The 18,738-nt window shown below is 38.9% G+C and overlaps 1 protein-coding gene across 8 annotated transcripts in view; it reads right to left on the bottom strand.

Annotated features, from left to right (window-relative positions):
- Positions 1–18,738, bottom strand: part of CTNND2 (catenin delta 2) — a 640,288-nt gene that overhangs the window by 55,153 nt on the left and 566,397 nt on the right. For all 8 annotated transcript variants that reach the window (XM_038129852.1, XM_038129853.1, XM_038129848.1 and 5 more), the window contains one exon: positions 17,936–18,086. In XM_038129852.1, coding sequence (XP_037985780.1) covers positions 17,936–18,086 — 151 coding nt within the window. The remainder of the gene's footprint in view (positions 1–17,935; positions 18,087–18,738) is intronic.

The following is an 18,738-nucleotide window of genomic DNA, read 5'->3' as shown; positions in this document are numbered from 1 at the left end:
GCACTGCAGTGGCACCATTCTTACTCAGTGTCTTCATGCAAAGCATACATGGCAGAGGAGGCTGCTACCGGAGACTCCATCACCAAGAGATGGCAGAAAAAGCAGACTCTGTTGACATATGCATGTTTAGGATGAAGTCTTCATATGATCTACTTAAAGAACTGGAATAAAGAAAATTGCAAGTCATGTGTCCAAAATGGGAAGAAAGAACTGATTAATATGGTAAATTTTATTGTTTCTGAATTTATGTTTGCAAGCTGCTCTTACTGGCTTTGAAATAGAGTGTTTTAGCTTATATGTGAGGTCCATCTCAGTTCTCCATTTTTTATTCACTGAGCTAACTCCATATTTATAAAGGGTCAATTAGGACTGAGAAACAGTTTCCTTCAATGAGATCGTCTGGATCCCCAGGAAGGGACTTGTTCTGACAGGTCTTGGGGTCACAGTACATCAGGCATAGCTCCACTGATTTCAGGAATGCTAATCCATGAGGCCCTGACATCACTGAGGGGCTAAGAAGCATTTTACTTTTCTCTTTGACCAAAAGTGGAAGTGTTGTTTTTGCAGACTTTGAAACAGATTTCTTGCTCTAGCCCATCTGGAATATACCCTGTGGTACAAAAATGCTACCTCCAGCCCCTATGGAGCTGACACACCACCATAGCTGTTAAATACACTTCTTGCTGTGGCTGCAACAGTGTGTCTGTGGTCTTCTCATCCTTGAGTGCTGAAGGACTTAGAGGAACAGCTTTAGGAACAGCATCAACATTATTGGGCTGATACTTAGGATTGCTGAACCTGTTCACTGAAGGTATTGTGTCCATTCCACTGTCAAACTTGGGAAGCTGCAATAAGCTGTGTGCTTTTGAAACAGCTTAGTGAGAATTGGATTGGTGAGAACTGGGAGATTTTGATGTTGACTGTGATTTATGTTGAACTTCATTTGTCAAGAGATTGTGTTTGGGTTTAGGACTTCCAAATTTGTGCTCAAAGGGCCCTGCAGCTCTAGGTAAGGTTTTATTGTAAAGCAGTTGTAAGAAGGAGTGAGTGTTTTCTGAATCTGTTAGTTCCTTTAACAGGGCCTTTGTCAGGGAAGCTTTTCTGAGGATAAAAAGTGAACCACAACATGTCCTCTCCAGAGGATCTGAAAATTGCTGGCTTATTCGGAGGTGCAAGAGGATCAGGAACAGAGTTAACTTCAGAAAGTGGAGGCTTGTGATGTGCTGGAGAGACAGGACAGGGCTATCAGTTGACTGAGGCTGTGTATGCTGTATTTTGAAAGAGTAGGAGGTGAAGCTGTAGCTTGATGGATTGGCTCACAGTGCTTTCTACCAACAGGCCGATCAATTGATTCAGCATCACTTGGTTTCTCTATAGAATCTCAGCTCATTCTGCAAATGAATTGGTTTAGTGGGCTTAGAATGATGGCTGGCAGGAACCTGCACACAGAGCTTATTTTCAAAACTCCTGCAGTCAAAACATGGTATCTGCTTTTGATAATACTCTGAATCTTCTTCAGGATAATAATGGCTTGAGACTTCTGCTTGAAGTCTCTGTGGTTCAGGGCTCTGTAAACATACTCCTTAGATGAAACATCCTTTTAGCTTGTGAATGAGTGCAATACTTGTTGGATGATAATATGATCTTGCAAAAAGAATGAACTGCTTAACTTCCTGGAATTTGGAAGAAAGGAAAAAAAAGAGATCCAAGGCAAAAAGATGAAAAATGGCAGATTGACTGTATGAATCCTCAGATCTAGGTCTCTGAGTATTTTCCTTACATTTTCTAATTGCACAAGTCCTTGAGTATATTTGACCGCCATCCTTCTTTTCTTGCTCATTGTTGTCTGTTCCCTTTCTTTCAGAATCAGGTGAAGCAGAATGCTGAGATATCTCAACTTGCTCCACTCCTCTTCATAATCCAGAGAATATTCCTTCTTTTTGTTCACAACCTTCAGGTGACTTGGCTCCTGGGTCAGCTGCTGCCATGGCCAGATGGCCAAGTGCCTACTCTGGCTCACCCATCCTGCAAGAGTTATGCACACACTGATAGGCCAATACTCAAAAGCACTGCTCTTTCCAGGAAGATTAGTGTGTGAACAGCTCACCTTGGATGCTTTCTCCTGGGTTCCCACTGCAATCTAATCTAGGCTGTGCTCCAGGACTGCTTAAAAAGCCCATGCCATCCTAACTTTCAAATTGTAGCCACTGCTTCTGGAAGTACTTCCATCAGTTTTGTAATAGTGATGTGCTTTTTAGAATTCTTTTTAGTGGGTGATGTCTAAACGTTTTCTGCGCACTAATTGTCTCTCACAATGACCAAGCCACACATGATGATTCACTCACAGTTACAGAAAGCAAGGCAAGATAGGCCAACGTCCAATTCAAGAAGCCGCCTAAGACTTAGTGTTTTTCTCCTCCAGAGTGACTGAAGCAAATTAATTCCTCCACCTTCAAGATGAGGTTTTTTAGTATTTGCTATGTAAATAATTTCATTCTCTTACCTTGCTTACTTTGGTGGCAACTCTACAACTAATCTCTAGCCACAGGGCTCCAAACTGCAGCTTGTTATTAATATTGCCAGACTAACAGTTACTGATCTCTTAAGTTTTAAGTAGATTTTAGAATAAAATGGGAAAGGAAAGAGACAACATTTAATTTTCATGAGAATGTGGGAAGGGTTACAGTGCACCTAATCTCTGACTCTTAATCGATTTTTGTATTGTTTGAAGATTGAACTAGAGGTGCAGTTCTTTTCTCTCTCTTTTAATAACTTTGCCTCAGCTTTGAAGTTTCTGTAAGCTGAGAACAGCTTATCAGAAAAGTCCTAGTGAATGGAAGATGCTTGAACAGGGCTACAACTGAACAAGATGAATTTCAGCCTCCCTAGGAAGAAGCTGAGCCTTTCAGTATAAGGCATATACATATTCAATCCCAAGGCAGAAGAATGGATTTAACTACAGTGGATAATGCACAAAAATCCATCCTCAGAACCCCCTGTCTCAAAGGCTTTGCTTGTGATGTACTTGGTATTTCAGATTGTTAGTGGCTCACAAGAGAAAAGGAGACATGGCCTTTTCTTTGGGGCTTGATTTAGACATTGTGGTACAGAATTGTACAGCACAGGATAACACCTTTAGCTGCTGAAGATTTAATACCAATGTAGAGGAATTATACATGCCAGCTTGCCAGCCTATCTGACACCATTATATTCCAAAGGACCCTGCTTTTGTCTGTCCAAGGAACACAGCTTCTCTGTTTTGCTATTCTAATTTTCCAGTAAGATATGAAGGAATTCCCAAAACTGGTTGTTTTGTTTTGTTTCATTTTGTTTTGGAAGGGAGGGAAGGAGGGAGGGAGGGAAGAAGGGGGAGGGCAGGTTTTTAGTAAAGCAACAGTTTGCAGTAGTACAATAATAATTAAGATAGGCTTTACAGTGGCTGGATTCTAATAAAATAAAACAACTTTCAGGCTGTGGGCAGACCTCCAGTATGCAAGTGTGAAAATGTATAATTTTGAGCCTCATAAGCACTACTGGGGCAAGTCAGAGTTTTTCGCATCTCAGGTCAGCTGCTCATCTGACTCATTTGAGTTTGTTGTGTTAAATGAAATTAGTCTGCAAAAGGAAACAGTAATCCTTTTGCTCCCCCAGTTCATTTTGACAGATTAGTCAGGCAGAGCTGATTCAATGTAGATGTGATGTGTTAATGAGGGGCTGAATAGAACCTAGAAGCAGGAGGATATTGTGTCACTGACTGGGTCACTGTGAATTACCACGTGTTAGGTTAGGGAACTGTAGTTTCTTAAATATGCTAACTCAATCAGTTGAGAACCTATAATTTTCAGAGTGAAAAGAAACTCCACTATTAAAAAATGAACTGTATTATATATTTAACATAAATTTATTTATATTAAATATATTTAATGGTGCAAGTACAACATTTTCAAGGGATCAAAATGAATTAACTGGACTCCAACTCTGGTTTTCATAATGAACTATTAGTCCTTTAAAACAGTCCATTTAATGTCTATGTCATGACTGAAAACAGAAATTCAGTTCTAAATTTACCATCAGGCACCTAAGAATTTTACCCAGATGTGATTAACATGGTAAGAATCACTTCTACTTTCACTTTACTCTCCTATTTAATTAACTGATTTAAAGTAGAGTTTACTATTGTTTGGCATTGTATGGTGATTAGTACCTATGCAGCCTACTCAATCTATCTTAATAATGCTGCTTTGTTACTTTGAGTTGAATCCTGCTTCTCAGAAATTTGATGGAAAAAATTCCTTCTACCTCCCATGAGATGATTAAGCTGACAGCAACTAGATTTTCTTCTGGGTTGTTGCAATTATATGCCATAATACAATGTGTGTTTTACGTGAAGGGGGTACTTTTCTATATGCACGTGTACTCCTTAGCACAGCTTCTCTTCCTCTTTGGTGCAGGTTAAAGGCTGGAATAAAATCAACCTGAATACATATGAACACACACTACCACACACATATATAGTGTTGCAGTGTGTATATAATAATATAAATAAAGATTAGGCTAAAGGCACTCTACATCAATTCAATATGCAGATACTTTTGCAGATGATATTCAGAGGTGAATTTGAACAAAGTTATTTTAAAGGACAGACTAAAAATGCCTTTGTATATGAGTGTTCTGATTACATTTCTTACAACCATTTTTTTTCCATAAGTCTGAAATAATTTAAAATTCATGTTATCACTACACAATTGAATTACGTTTCAGATCAGAATCTATTAGTCTACACGTGTTTAGTTTAATAATAGGCATCACTGTCGAAGACTAGAGAAATTACATTTATTTCTACTGATTTGAAAGTAATCGATTCCAAAGACAAACTTAAATGTTAGGAAAAGGTTTTTCACCCAGGGAGTGGTTGGGCACTGGAAGAGGCTCCCCAGAGAAGTGGTCACAGCACCAAGCCTGACAGAGTTCAAGAAGCGTTTGGACAATGCTATCAGGCACATGGTGTCCCATGGGAATCATCCTGTTCAGGGCCAGGAGTTGGACTTGATGATCCTTGCAGGTCTCTTCTATGAGACCTTGCAGGTCTCAGGATATTCTATGACATTCCACAGCATTTCCTTTTTAAAATCTGCAAGTACAGTGCCTTACTAAAAATGCAACAAATGGAGTTACTATTACAATTCCCTCTGGTAAATAAAGCAAACTTCTGTGTTTAAGTGAATTTAGTTACAATTATCCTATTATGGCCCTAACTCCACAATAAGATGGTTATTCCCTGAAGCATATACACTGTCACACTGAAACTGTGGCTTAAAATTTGGTGAACCTTGTCCTGAAGTAACTTAAGTAGCTGCAATAATGTCACTGAGGTTAAAGACATTTAAATTGTGTTCATCCACTTCTAATTTAGGAATTGGAGAGTTTACTCTAGGCTGCTTGAAATAACAAATGTGCCAGTTTACCCATACTCCATAGAGTGTCCTTACTGTGATTTTGACCAGATAAGTAGATGATATGGCTGGACAAAAGGGCTTCATTACCAGTATGAAATCCAGCTGGCAGATGGTTACTTAGAGGTGCCCCACAGGTGGTGGTACTGGGGGCAAGACTGTTTCACATCTTCATTAACAGCCTGAAGAACAGGACAGAAAGAAAGACTGTGGACAATGTGATATTGGGAGGAGTAGTCAATACACTGGAGGGCAGGACCGCTATTCAGACAGACAGCTGAACGGCAAACTCAAAAGTTCAACAAAGGCAAATGCAGTCAAGATTAAATAAGCCCCTGTACCAGCACACAAATGGGTGTCAACTGGTTAGTAAGCAAGTTTTTTTAAAAAAACAACCTCAGAAACCTTTAAGTTCTGGTAGACAAGTTGAGCATGAGTCCAGAATGTGCCCTTGCAGCACAGAAGGCCAATGGCATGAAGCCCCAATGACTGGGCTTTATTACATGGAGTCTAGACAGCCCAACAAAAACATGATTCTTCCTCTCACCCATTTTTGCATCTGCACTACACCTAGAGTGTCACATGCAGTTTTTTTCTGCCCAAGACAAAAAGGCATTGCAAAATAGTGGAACAAGTTCAGTGGAGCACCACAAAGAGAGCTGGGGGACTGGAACACATGGCCCACAAGAGCTGCATCATCTGGGCCTTAAAGGAAGGTTATGGAGAAATCTTGCTATCGTTTACTTCCACTTAATGGAATCCTGTGGAGACGACAGGGTCAGGATCATCTTAAAGAGTTCCACAGTCTAAGAAAAAGAAGCAAAAGACATGCTGGAATACAGGAAATTACAACTGATAAAAGGAAGACTAATTTTCCTGTGGTGGTGGTCAAACAACAGAACAGGCTGCCCAGGGAGGTTGACGAATCTCCATCTCATCTGCTGGATAAAGTTCTAAGCAGCCTTCTGTTACTGGACCAGCTTGAGCTCTGCAGGTCCCTTCCAAGCCAAACCGATACAGTAATACCAAATTTTGTCTTTATTGCACTTGCAGACTGAAGCCTTCCCTACAACCTGAAAAAGTTACTTTATTTTTAAGTGTATTTTCCAAAGTTACCCAGTTAACTTAATTTTCTAGGCTTACATGGACTAAAGGAAGTAAACTGGCACAATATCATCTAGTGACCAAAGGAATTTCATAGTATATGTATCCCAGACTGTTAGCAATTATTAAACAGCTGAGACTACAAAGATAAGCAATTTTGAAATTCATTGTTGTTTCTTTCCCTGCATATTGATCAAGGTTTTTAAACCATCAGCAACAAGGTAGGCTTTATTTCCATTTCTTTTTGTAAGGTAGGGCTCATCAGTCTACTGACAATTCCCAAAACTATCTCTCTAAAGGTGTCTCTCTGATTATGTTTGCTTAAAATCTTCATTCTGGAATATTGGAGCAATTATATCAATTATTTAGTTCATTTTTTAAACAATAAAGGCCTTCAATTTTAAGTGCTAACAACATGCTGTTTTCTTTTGTCTTAACCTGGTCTTTCAAACTGCACTACTCTTATTACATATCTATAAAAAAACCACAGATTTAAGCATTAATGCATCTTAATACTTTCTTAGGTCAATTCCTGAAGTCCAATCTATCATTATAAAATATCATACATTATACATATATAAAATTGCTAACTCTAGGGGGTAGTCATTGAATCTTTTTCACGTTTACACAACCTCTTGCATAACACAGCCACAAGAGGAAGCAAAAGGAAAATGGAAAACATAGTAACCCTGAAGATTGTATCAGTAATACCAGATTTCAAGTAATTTTATAGAGATGCCATGGAGACATCAATGAGGCTTTGAAGGTGATTCTGAGGGTTCTCTATGCTTTCCTTGGGAGCAAAACTACGTTTCTTTGCTTTTGTTTAATTGAGCCCATCGAGATATTAGGTAGAAGAATCACAGTCTTACCTTATGGAATTATGATAATAAGGCCCCTCAGCAAATTGATTATTCCCTCACTTATCTCAGATGATGAGAATTTGTTACCCTTTTCATGTTTTGTAACTGTGTATACAAAACTGCTGCTGTTCAATCCCACCAGTTACAAGCATGAAACAGCAGATTTTGATTTTGTAAAATACTGCTTGTTAAGTAGGGGTAGAAGTGGATTTTTTTCTAAGACTATTTAACCAATAAAAACAAAAAGAGCCCATAAATGACCAGAAACATAAGGTAGAGTGTCAGTGCTTCCAGCCAGTCCCAGACAGTGCCTTTTGAGAGGTACTACATGTGCATCAAGGTACAATATTCATAGGAAACACAAGAATTCATTTGCAAAAGCTGCAGCGAAAGACCATGAGTCTGCTTTCTGCAATGAAGAGGATATTTGAAGTTTTACTAGTGTTACCTGAAACAAGGGCCTTTAGCACTAAAACCCATAATAAATGATGGAAACAACCAGATATGACTTGGGTCTTACAAGCAAAAAAATCTTACATCAAAGTACTTAATGAAGATTAATTAAACTGTCAGAAAACAGAAGCCTCTGAAGATGGCATGCAGAAACCAACAAGTATTGTGGCTGATTGCCTTTTTTATATCCATCAAAGCCTAAACCAACACATGTTCACAGGTATTTTGGCACAGAGTGCATATAACCCAACAAAGAACTACCATCATCTTCTGCCCATACTGGGCAAGTGCTATGAACCAGAATATTGTGCAAGCACCTAATGGTCATGAATAGAAACAGAATAACTAAATTCAAATTAACTGCACTGAGATTTAGTTAAAATGCCAGTTCTAAGACCTCAGACATTCACAATCTTTCCTAATCCTGCATTTTTTGAACACTAACACTCTGGTATCCTCTACCTTTGCTGTTGTCCTAGTTTCAGCCAAGGACAGGGGTAATTTTCTGCAGTAGCTGTGATGAGGCAGAGCTTGGAGCCGTGTGGGTGTGGCCAAGATCTGGTGCTATTAGACATTATCACTGTCTCAGGCTTGAGGGAAAAAGAAAGCATAGACATGGACAGTCTGTTTACTGTTTGGTTCACTGTCCTGGTTGGAGAGCAATTTTTGCCTCTAAGACAGCCTCTTTTTGTATCAGTTCTGTATCTTTTTGTTATTAACTTTGTTGCTGTTCGTGTTACTGTCTGACTTCTTATCTCACTGTGGTTTCCAGTAAATTATTCTTATCTCAGCTCGGTATGTCTGCCATTTGTCTCTCACTAGAGGGGATGGGGACAGGGAAGCAGCTTGTGGTTTTTCACTTTAGGGGGAGCACTAAATTAAGGCATATCATTTCGACACCCTGACAGTCACACTTTTATCCAGTGAAAATGAGACTTTCTATGGTGCATTTTTCAATCTAATAGATGACGACAAGCATATGGGTTGCATATTTGCAGGTATTTTTTTCTGTGTTAGCCTACAATTAGTCCTCCTGTGCAAGGACATAGCTTAGGTCCCTGAAATCAGAATTTTCTACCAGTGTCACCTTTGTGAATGGTGTTCAGATTTTGTCCTTAACATTTTTCCTTTTCAAGCGCTCTAAAACATGAAGAAAACAACTCTGGGGACACTGAAATGGAAGGGGAAGTATCTCTCAAAAGCCACACGAGGTGAGAGGGACATTGTGTACTGCCCACTTCCCCAGTCAACATCTAAATTGGGAACTAGGATTGAATGAGATTTTGCAGGAACAACTGCACTAATTTAGAGAGTGCAAGGATGTAGATGCACAGAGAAAATTACTGTTAATATGACTGAAAGCCATCTGTAGGTAGCCTAAATTTAACCAATACACATTCATCCTTCCTTTTCTTACTGGTTTAAATTTTTTCGATTTCTCAGATCCACTTTCAACATCTTTTGAAACTACAGTGCCCCTGACCCATTCTCAGGGTCTTCACACGTGAGAAGAAATCGACTTTATCAAATGCTAAGTCGCCTGCCATGTTCTACTGTCTTGCACTGACAGGTCATGAATGGGAATTTGAGTTTCTTCAAAGAAAAGTGCTTTTAGTAAAAAATGCCATATATGTCACTTCTATAATTTAAAAGTCACTTAAGGTGATATGTATTTCAGGGGAAGACACTATTTTGAATCTTAAGGAGTATAAAACTAGCTCGCTGTTTCATCAATTGAAGTTCATACAGACTAGGCTGGAAACATGTTTTGATACACTTATCTGCTACTGTAAAGCTGTCACAAAACTTGGATTTTCAAAACTGCTTTTCCACTCTCATGGATTTAAAAGTGCTTTTAAAATTACTTTGGCAATTTCTGAAATTTGCATTCCTACCTTTGTATATTTCATGTGACTAAATTATATGCACTTTTTAGATCAGAACTCCAAATTTTCAAAAGGTAAGTGGCACTTCTCAGCATGAACACACTGAGAAACAGAGATGAAAATTAATATTAAATTGTTTGAAATGTCAATCTTCTGAGTGAGAAAAGCAGATGCAGTTACAGTTTAATTGCTTACTACCTTGTGCAGGAGAACAGAAATGAACAGAAATTGTTTATCTCAAACAAAATGTAAGGTGCAGGTCAGGGCACTTTCTTATGTGTGAAATGCACATGAGTGAAGTGAAAAGGCACATCCCTCAGCTGTTTTTGGAGGTGGTGGTGTTTTTGGCAGTCACAATTAATCTAGGCTTTCTTGGGCCACCTCTACCAGATTTTGCAACTTTTATGACTTGCACTCAGAATTCAATCTTAACCTATACCAAATGTGAATACAAAATGATACAACCTATAATAAAGACTTTAAGGTTTATAAACCTTAAAGCACTACATGGCATCATTGAACATTACCATCAACATCTAGAGAAGCTCTCATGGTGCAATACGGAAGATGATTCCCTTGATTACAGCACTTAAAACAGAAATACAGGCATTTTACAGGCATTTCCCCACAATTTATTCTACTAGAAGGAACAGCTGACTTATGGCTGGGTTGTGGTTACAATTTGTGAAGCATCTTGACCTTACTATGACAGAGATGAAATGATTCTTTGACTTGGCATTACAAGGAAAAACAGATCTGTGGAAGTAGTATCTCCCATTTTTCCAGATTTGAACCTGCATGCAGTTATTGCTGCTGTTTTGGGTGACAATGAAAAATTGTAGAGTTTTTTCACTAACTGCTCTTGCCGAGTCTAATGACCTAATTAAAGGGGAGCAGAACAGTGCTTAGTCTGTATTACAAGAACAACTTCTGATGGGATACTACTTTCCCATCTTTAGTTACACAAAAGCTGGCCACACAGGACCCATTAGACTGTAACATCAAACATTTTATGTGATAGAGGTGTGATGAACACACAGAGGTGACATTTTATTTTTTACTGTTCAGAAGCCCAGCTGACTACTTGAAACACCATTTTTCTCAGATATTTCATGGAAGAGAAAAATCCCTCCAAATCCAGACAGGTGTACTTAGGCAACAGGAAAGTTCAGATGTAGAAGAGTTGATTTAATTCTGAAAGTGCTTGATCTTGAATTTGCAACTAAAAAAAAGAATTCAGTTTTACCAATGCTAGTTTTCCTCCCAAATCTCTCCATGTGAGAGTTTTATTTAATAAGAAATGACTGAGTTTGAAAACCTTTTCTAAACTCTGTAACTACCAGGTTGGCTTGTCACAAATATATTTGAGGAAACATAGAGCAAAAAACAACATGCAAGTAGCTAAGGCACATGAAAAGTCAACATCTCCTTGACACAAGGCTTGTACACAGCAATGGAAAAAGTAATTAACATTTAAACATTCATCAGGTTAAATTCTCAGCTAACTTATTTATACAACACTAGAAACCAGGGAGTTCAGATGTTGCTATACAGGTGCTATAAAACATCATAGTTTCATTACTCCTTTACTAACTTAAATAGCATCTTTCTCTTTACTGATGAAGAGTAAGGAGCATCAGTTATTAATGCATGACAATACGTTTAATTTTTTAAATCAACTTCCTCAACTTCTTGATGACAGCCTGTTCTCATTCACGTATCTGTTTATTCTTTTGCCCAGCTCAACTATCAAGCACAAAAAATGAAGTGCAATAAAAACTGACACAAATTTAAGAATTGCAGGATATATTATGTCTTCACTTTCTTCTGAACAAACGCCTGATTAGTGCTTTCTGGAATCTTCTGCATTGCGAATTTATGTCAATTTCACATGCCAGTGACTAAGATACTTTATATGTCAATTAAAAATTCAATAAAAAAATTCGGTGTCTCTCACTGTCAGCAGATGCATGTGTGAGAAATTCAGAAATGCTCACATCTAAAAATAAGAGAAAGCTGCATGCAGGCACTCTTAAGGAGGATAAAAGCTGCATATTTGATTTCATCATCTCCCAATACATCCCCACATTCCCTATCAATGTACATTACTGGGACTTAGCTGGTGGTCTTATAAATACAAAACTGGAAACTCTTTTCACTTGGATTTTATTACTAATTCTGAAACAAAATGCAACCATGTTCTAAGACAGGAGGACCCCATGTAGCTATTAACACACCAGAAGAGCCATGTTCTGCTCTGAGAATGCAAATACTTGATTCTGATCCATTTTCAGCCTCACAGCTGAAAAGCAATCTTTCCAAACGTTGATATCACACTTTGAAATAACATATCTGACCTTTCTTTGAGTGCAAAGCCAGGAGAGGTGACCCTGTCAGGTTCCTCCCAACATGAATTATTCTGCAAATCTAACAATTGATTAGAGTTGTGAACTCCTGATACCCCATTCAGTCAAACTTTCTCAAGTTTAGCAATAAAACTCAGAAACAAACACCCGGCACCCAAACAGACTCACACTGCTATGAGTTCGCAAGACATACACTGACAATTTACACACTTAGATGGTTTTCATCACTAAACAATGGTGATATGGTAATACAGGGTAACTTCCATCTTCTCACATTTCAGACAAAATAAGTCACTTTCTGTGAGTTTCTCAGTCACCTCTAAGGGCATCCTATAGAGGTATCGTATCCTACCCAATGAACTTCTAGACACCTAGCAAAAGTAAGCAGTTTCCAGCACCCATTAGGTAATAATTTAATTGATGTGCTATTGTTGAATTTTGCATGTATAACTGCATTACCGTCAGATGAACAGTGAAAAGAGGATAATTCAATACTGACACACAGTCCCCAACTCAGGAACCATTATTTAAAAATGACCCCTGCTACAGGCCCTGTTTCGAAACCCAATTCAAAACCTTGTGAACGCAGAAGAAACCGTACCACTAACTTTACTTATCTGAATCAAGCTTTACAATGGCAGCCACAACAAGAAAGTTTTAATTATTATAACACTTCAACTTCTCCCATCAAACTCCACAGAATCTAGAGCCCTGAAAAGACAGCTGGATTCTCTAAATATTTTAAGGGCATAGATATGCAAGGACTTTTATTCTACACAGTACAAGAAGTCAACAAAACTTTTAAGTGGAACTGTCCTCCTTTTTCCCAAGGGATTAAAATACTACCAGTCTCTAAAAAAGGAAAAAAAAAATCTTTTATTTAACTGCAAAAGTGCAGACCAAGAGGCCAAGAGAAAGAATGGTTCTTTTCAATTACTAGTACAATATTCCTCTTAATCAACACTTGACCCAGAATGGCATTAGAAACCACTGTCCGGATAAAATGAAAGTGACAGAAAGACTTAAAGCACAAAACTGTGCATTGAAGTTTTATACATTTTACCTCCAACTCTGCTTTCTCTCCAAAGCCCATACTCTGTGGACTTACCACTCAATAGTACTAATATAAATTCCAAGTTTTCCTTCAAGTGGAAAAATCCTATATTGTACGTATTTTGCAGTACCTGAATAGTGACAAATTTCTCATCTGGGGCAGCTAGAAAAATCAGCTTGACTTGTTTGAAAGACCACCTACGGCACTTTAAATTACCCCAGTAATTGCCATTTAAAATAAAAGGTATATGCCGTGCATACACAAGAACAAGGAAAACGCAAATTTTGGAGATAGTCATCCTTAAAAAATTTCAGACAGGGATAGTCTGTACCTGCTTGTTTAGGCAGAACAACAAGTCACATCATTTTTCAATTAACTGTACAATGCATAATCTCTTTTGTTAAAGAGGTTGTGGATAGCAGCAGAGAGGAAAATGCTGTCTGTCTTTCAGATAAAAGAACGATGAAGCTGGCTTGTTTCCCAGGACTGAATGGGGAATCCTGATTTGGAAACCTTCTCACATGTAGAGTGGGTAGAGAAGGGAGGCTGCCGCACCAGTGCTGGCTGGGAGACTCCTTAGGACACAAGTGTACAGTGCAGGCTCAGGTAACCCACAGAAAGTTCCCTAAAAGTCCAGAGGACTGTGTGGAAGGTGTTTGAACCAGAAAGCCATTGAAGGTTGCTGGGGCAGACTGCAAGGAAACAATTCATCCTGCAAAGATGCTGTTTACAGGAGATGGATGTACTTTTTACTTTTCTGCCCCATCCAGTTGATCCAAGTTTCTTCTAATTAAAGAAAAGAAACTACATTGAGTTAGCTATTTCTGATACCATGCCAACAAAATGTGGTTTTAGAGAATGGAAGTTTGTAGGTGTTGGGACTCACCCCCAGATTGGGGTGACCCCGAAAGATGGAAAAGTCTCTCCTCCAACCCGTGCCTTTAAAGAAAGACTCAGTAGTCCTCTGTTGTCTGGTCTCAAGGTAGTTTATTATACATTATCTAAAGATTCTTTACCTGAGCTGCTGTGGCCCGTTCAGCAGGTCAGACGAAGGCACACTGCCCTCCCAGGGGGCTGGTGCCATCTTTTATATCATACGTGTTGCATATTTATACTTTTTCCCCAATGCCTACTATCTATATTGAATGGTGACTTTCTACACTAATCCAGTCTGTGAGTGCCATCATCACCAAAGACATGGAGGTCAGGAAGGAGAAAGAAAGAGGACAGGGCACACCCAAATCCCTCCATCTTAGAACCCCTGACCCCCATGTACAAAACTTGGACCCCTGCGTACAAGGCTTAAAACCCCCCTGTACAGCACTCAAAAATCCTTCCTTTCACTTTGTGACTACTTCTACTACAATATCTAAACTTTTGTGACTTCTTGTTCTTCCTGCAAAGTTGGTAAATTGTTCCATGGGTCAGATTCAAAGCCACAGGGGTCTCTGGCTGCATACCAGGGTCTCAGATGCTTCTGACCTGGGTCTGGAACATCCAAGAATGTCTGAGGGACATTCTGAGTTCCGACAGTAGGTGCACTCACTGTAGGGAAGACAGTGGGACAGCTTTGGTGTGAGGTGCTGGCCTGACCGGCACAGCCAGAAGCAAGAGGTCTGCAGGTAACCCTCAAGTTAAAACTGCATTTCCAGCAGAAAGAGAATAATTTCATATCCTCAAACTAAGGCACCAGTATAGCTCTGAGGAACACAGAACAGTGGGTTTGTTATTCTACTTTCCCTTACTCACCTTTTTTTTTTGAGAGAAAGGGACAGATGAAGAAGAGGGAAAGAACATGGGAATGACATAACTGCACAAAGGTCATCAACATGGCTTTTAGAGGACCTGTGGGATAAAAGTGATTTTCTTCTGCCTAAATGAACAGTCAAAAGCAAATAAAAGTGATTTTTGTCAACTCAGTGACATCTACTGGGGCTGGGGGGAGAAGCTAATGGAACCATGGAGAAGTTTAGCATAGACAGAACCTGCTCCAAGGAAAAGAAGCCTTCCAAAATGCTGAGCACATGAATAGAAGTGGAAAAATGTGGTACCAGAGGGACACAGGGATGCTGTGCAGCCTAGGTCACTGAAACCAAGGAGAACAAAACAGGCAATATCAGTAGTGGATCTTTCTCTCAGCTGGGAGAGAGAAAAGGCTGAGAAGCCTTTCCCTTGGGTGTTCTCTTGGGAAGCAACAAAGACTGTGTACTATTTTATGCAAACAAGGGTCCTGAAAGTCAAGTGAAAATGAATGTGGTCTAACCTGTGACCAGGAATGCACCTGGGCAGTGTGTTCAAGAAGAGAAAACTGGGTGTTGCATTATCTATTCCAGTACTAAGTAGGACAGATTTACCATGTTTTTTGACTGCAGTTTAATTTTGGGAAGGAGAAGGATGAATATGACTGCTGTCTTGGCCAAGAGACACAGAACAATGCAAAGGCAACAAAGAAGGAGAAAAGAGCAGGTCCTTTTAAACACATGGAGCATGCCTGAAATGAAACCCAGGAAGAAGACCTCACTATAAAGAAAATGTTGCTATGGGGATGGCTCAGATAAATTATAAGAGGAGCCTCTCACCAACCTTTAGCAATATAACAACAGAGTTGATAGATCTGTGTGAAAAACAAAACAGATTGGTCAATTCAATGAAGTCTAGTATGAAACTCCTGGCCATTGAGAAAAGGGTCTTTTTGTTTGTATTGTAGCACAGTACAGGTGAGTCTGGATTTTAGCAAGCTTTCTAATATATCTTCCAGGTTCCTCGATACTGATTTATGGCTGCTTGGCAGCAGCAGAATTAAATATATAATTCTCTGGCACATTTCAGTAAAAAAATGTCAGCCAGGAATGGAATGACAGCACCACTGAAAAGAAAGCTTTATAAAGGCATTAAAAACCCCCCAACCTATTCAATTCTAGCTATGCACCTTTACTATATATATAGTTGGAAAATTCTCTTTTAGGAAAGGTTATTTCATGGGGAAAATTCCAGCTTGTGAGGGAGAGTATGTAAGCACAAGAACCTGATGCATTAACAAAAATCAGGAAGAGGAAAGATAAATAGCATGTTGATTTTGCCTAGGCAGAAGGATGCTTGAGGAGCTACCCTGATAAAGCACAAGCTCCTTTTGAGGCTTCCTTTGCATAACAACAGCTGAGGCATCCTGCAATACACATACAATACACGGAAGCGCAATATCACAAAAATGGATGGACTACAACATGAGTTGAAATCCTTGACCACTGCTGATGTTTAGCATTTCTAAAAAACAGCTCTATGATAGGCCCTATTTGCTGAAAAATACTAGAGAACAAGAGCAGTAATGACCGTTATTACTGTTTCTTTGAAGTTCAATGATGAAAGCCGAAGAAATGAACATACAAAGATCACAGCTGAAATGGTTCAAGAATTATAATCATAACTCCCCTGTCATATTGGCGTGTTTGGACTGTTCTTAAGCTGCAGCAAATTACTATTGCAATTATGAAGTACAATTTCTCAGAATAACCCTACAAATAACATAAAGCAGAGCAGCACTCTACAGCTATTATTAGCTGGCTACTCAAATAAGTATGTTAGGTTATTATATTCAACAGACTCTTCCCACATTTTTTAAATTTCTCTTTGCTTTTATGATGTGTTATTTAAGAATTTCATAAAATACTAAAATGTTGAGGTTCTGCAAATTTACTATCCATAATTTTACCAGTATTTTGAATGGCACACCAGAGTAAAACAGCACAATTTTAAATGTAGAGTGTTACATTTCTAAATGAAATTTGCAGATCCGGGAACATTAGTACAGTAAGACACTCCTCCCAGTATGAGAGGAGTGATTGCCTTGTCTTAGCAACTTGCAGAGCACTGCTGTAAAGAAGCATTAACCCAAAGACAGCACTGGATACAAATAATAAACATTATGATCACAGCATCTATTTATATAATTCTGTAATTAGACGCAGAGAAGAAATATGCTGTAGTGATAACAAATCAACAAGTTAGGAAAAATTAACAGAAAATATACCCTTAATGTACAGAAGTAGAAATAATTTGGTTATGATGGTTGAAATAGTTAAAAATCAAGGAAGTGATTATTTTTCAAAGACAGAACATGAAAATAAAAGCTCAATGACCCACAGTGTTTGGATGAACTTCAGCTAAAAAACCCCACCCAAAGCCTGAACAAAATAAAACCCCCAGATGTGTGCTTTCTGTATGATCAGAATTCAGGGGCAATAATGCTTTACATAAATTATTGTCCTTTTCCTTAACAGCATATTTGTTTGTGAAGCAAGAGTCTCCCAGTTCTCTTCCTGGAGCTACTAATCTGCCCAGTAAATTCCTGTAACCTTAAAATTTTTATGACTTGTTACTTCATGACTCCAAAGTTACTTGCAATAGGTAATCTGAGGATCAGGAGGGGGTGCTCTGCTTAGATCCTTGATCTGGAAGATGCAAGTGCTACTGCCAGCCTAAGAATGAAATGCTAAAGCAGAACAAAGCCATTGCTTTCTTACAGAGATTACAGCATGAGAGATCAAGAAACATTGCATGATGTTTAATTAATTTAACAATTCCTTGATATATACTAGCAAGCTGTCACATCTAAAATCTGAATATGACACACTAGAGAAAGAATTACAGAAATTGTTCTAGAAATGTGAGACTAATTTTCATTGTGCTCATTCTGCTGCGAACTAGAAAAAACCTCCCCAAGCCCACAGTATATATAGATTGTTTGGAAAGAACATACCTATTAACTCTTTATTTCTGACATCTAAGGCCATGTTTCGTAAAGCTGTAGCAACTGCACATACCACCCGGTCATTGTCTATCCGGAGCAGCTCCACCAGAATGGGCAATCCTTTCTCCTTGCGGACGGCAGCGCGGATGTACACTGACCACTGCGAAGACACGGGAGAGAGAGCGGGAACAAAGTGAGGAATCCACCACAGGCAGGGAGGCACCTGAACTCACAACACAGTAAGGGCTAACAGAAGCATCTGGATGCAAAATTCAAAGGAGTGGAAATAATTGCATTGATGATGCTAGGCAACCACTTGATTTGGCAATCAGCCCTCATTTTTTTTACGGTGATAGAAAAATTAAATGATGAATTGACTTCTCTCCCAGCACACCTGGTTACATTTTCATGGCCCGAGTCTGCAGATGACTTACTTTTCAGCAGCATTTTGTATGCAACATCTAATGATGCTTGTTTACGGCTAAACTAACAATATTTATTTTACAAAATATGTATTTGCATTAGAAAGCAAGCTCAAGAGGTCTGAGTATTCTTTGTTGTTACCACAAGAATTATTCAGTCTACAAACATGAAAACACTATTATCATTTCTCCTGTGATTGTTAACTTGTTCAGAAGGAAAACTGAGTTATGACAACTACATGCCTGGTTTTGGCAGCTGTAGTGATCCTAACTGGAACACCATTGTACACTGAAGTGTTAGCCATTCCCTAAAGAGCTGACCTGAGGGCAGTGTGTGCCTGTGCTGTGCCTGGCTGCAGGTATCACGTGGCTGCAGGATAAACCCAGTGG

This window comes from Motacilla alba, chromosome 2, assembly GCF_015832195.1.
Source record: "Motacilla alba alba isolate MOTALB_02 chromosome 2, Motacilla_alba_V1.0_pri, whole genome shotgun sequence".
In the NCBI taxonomy this organism is placed as follows: Eukaryota; Metazoa; Chordata; class Aves; order Passeriformes; family Motacillidae; genus Motacilla; species Motacilla alba.
This window is presented reverse-complemented; position numbering and strand designations above follow the sequence as displayed.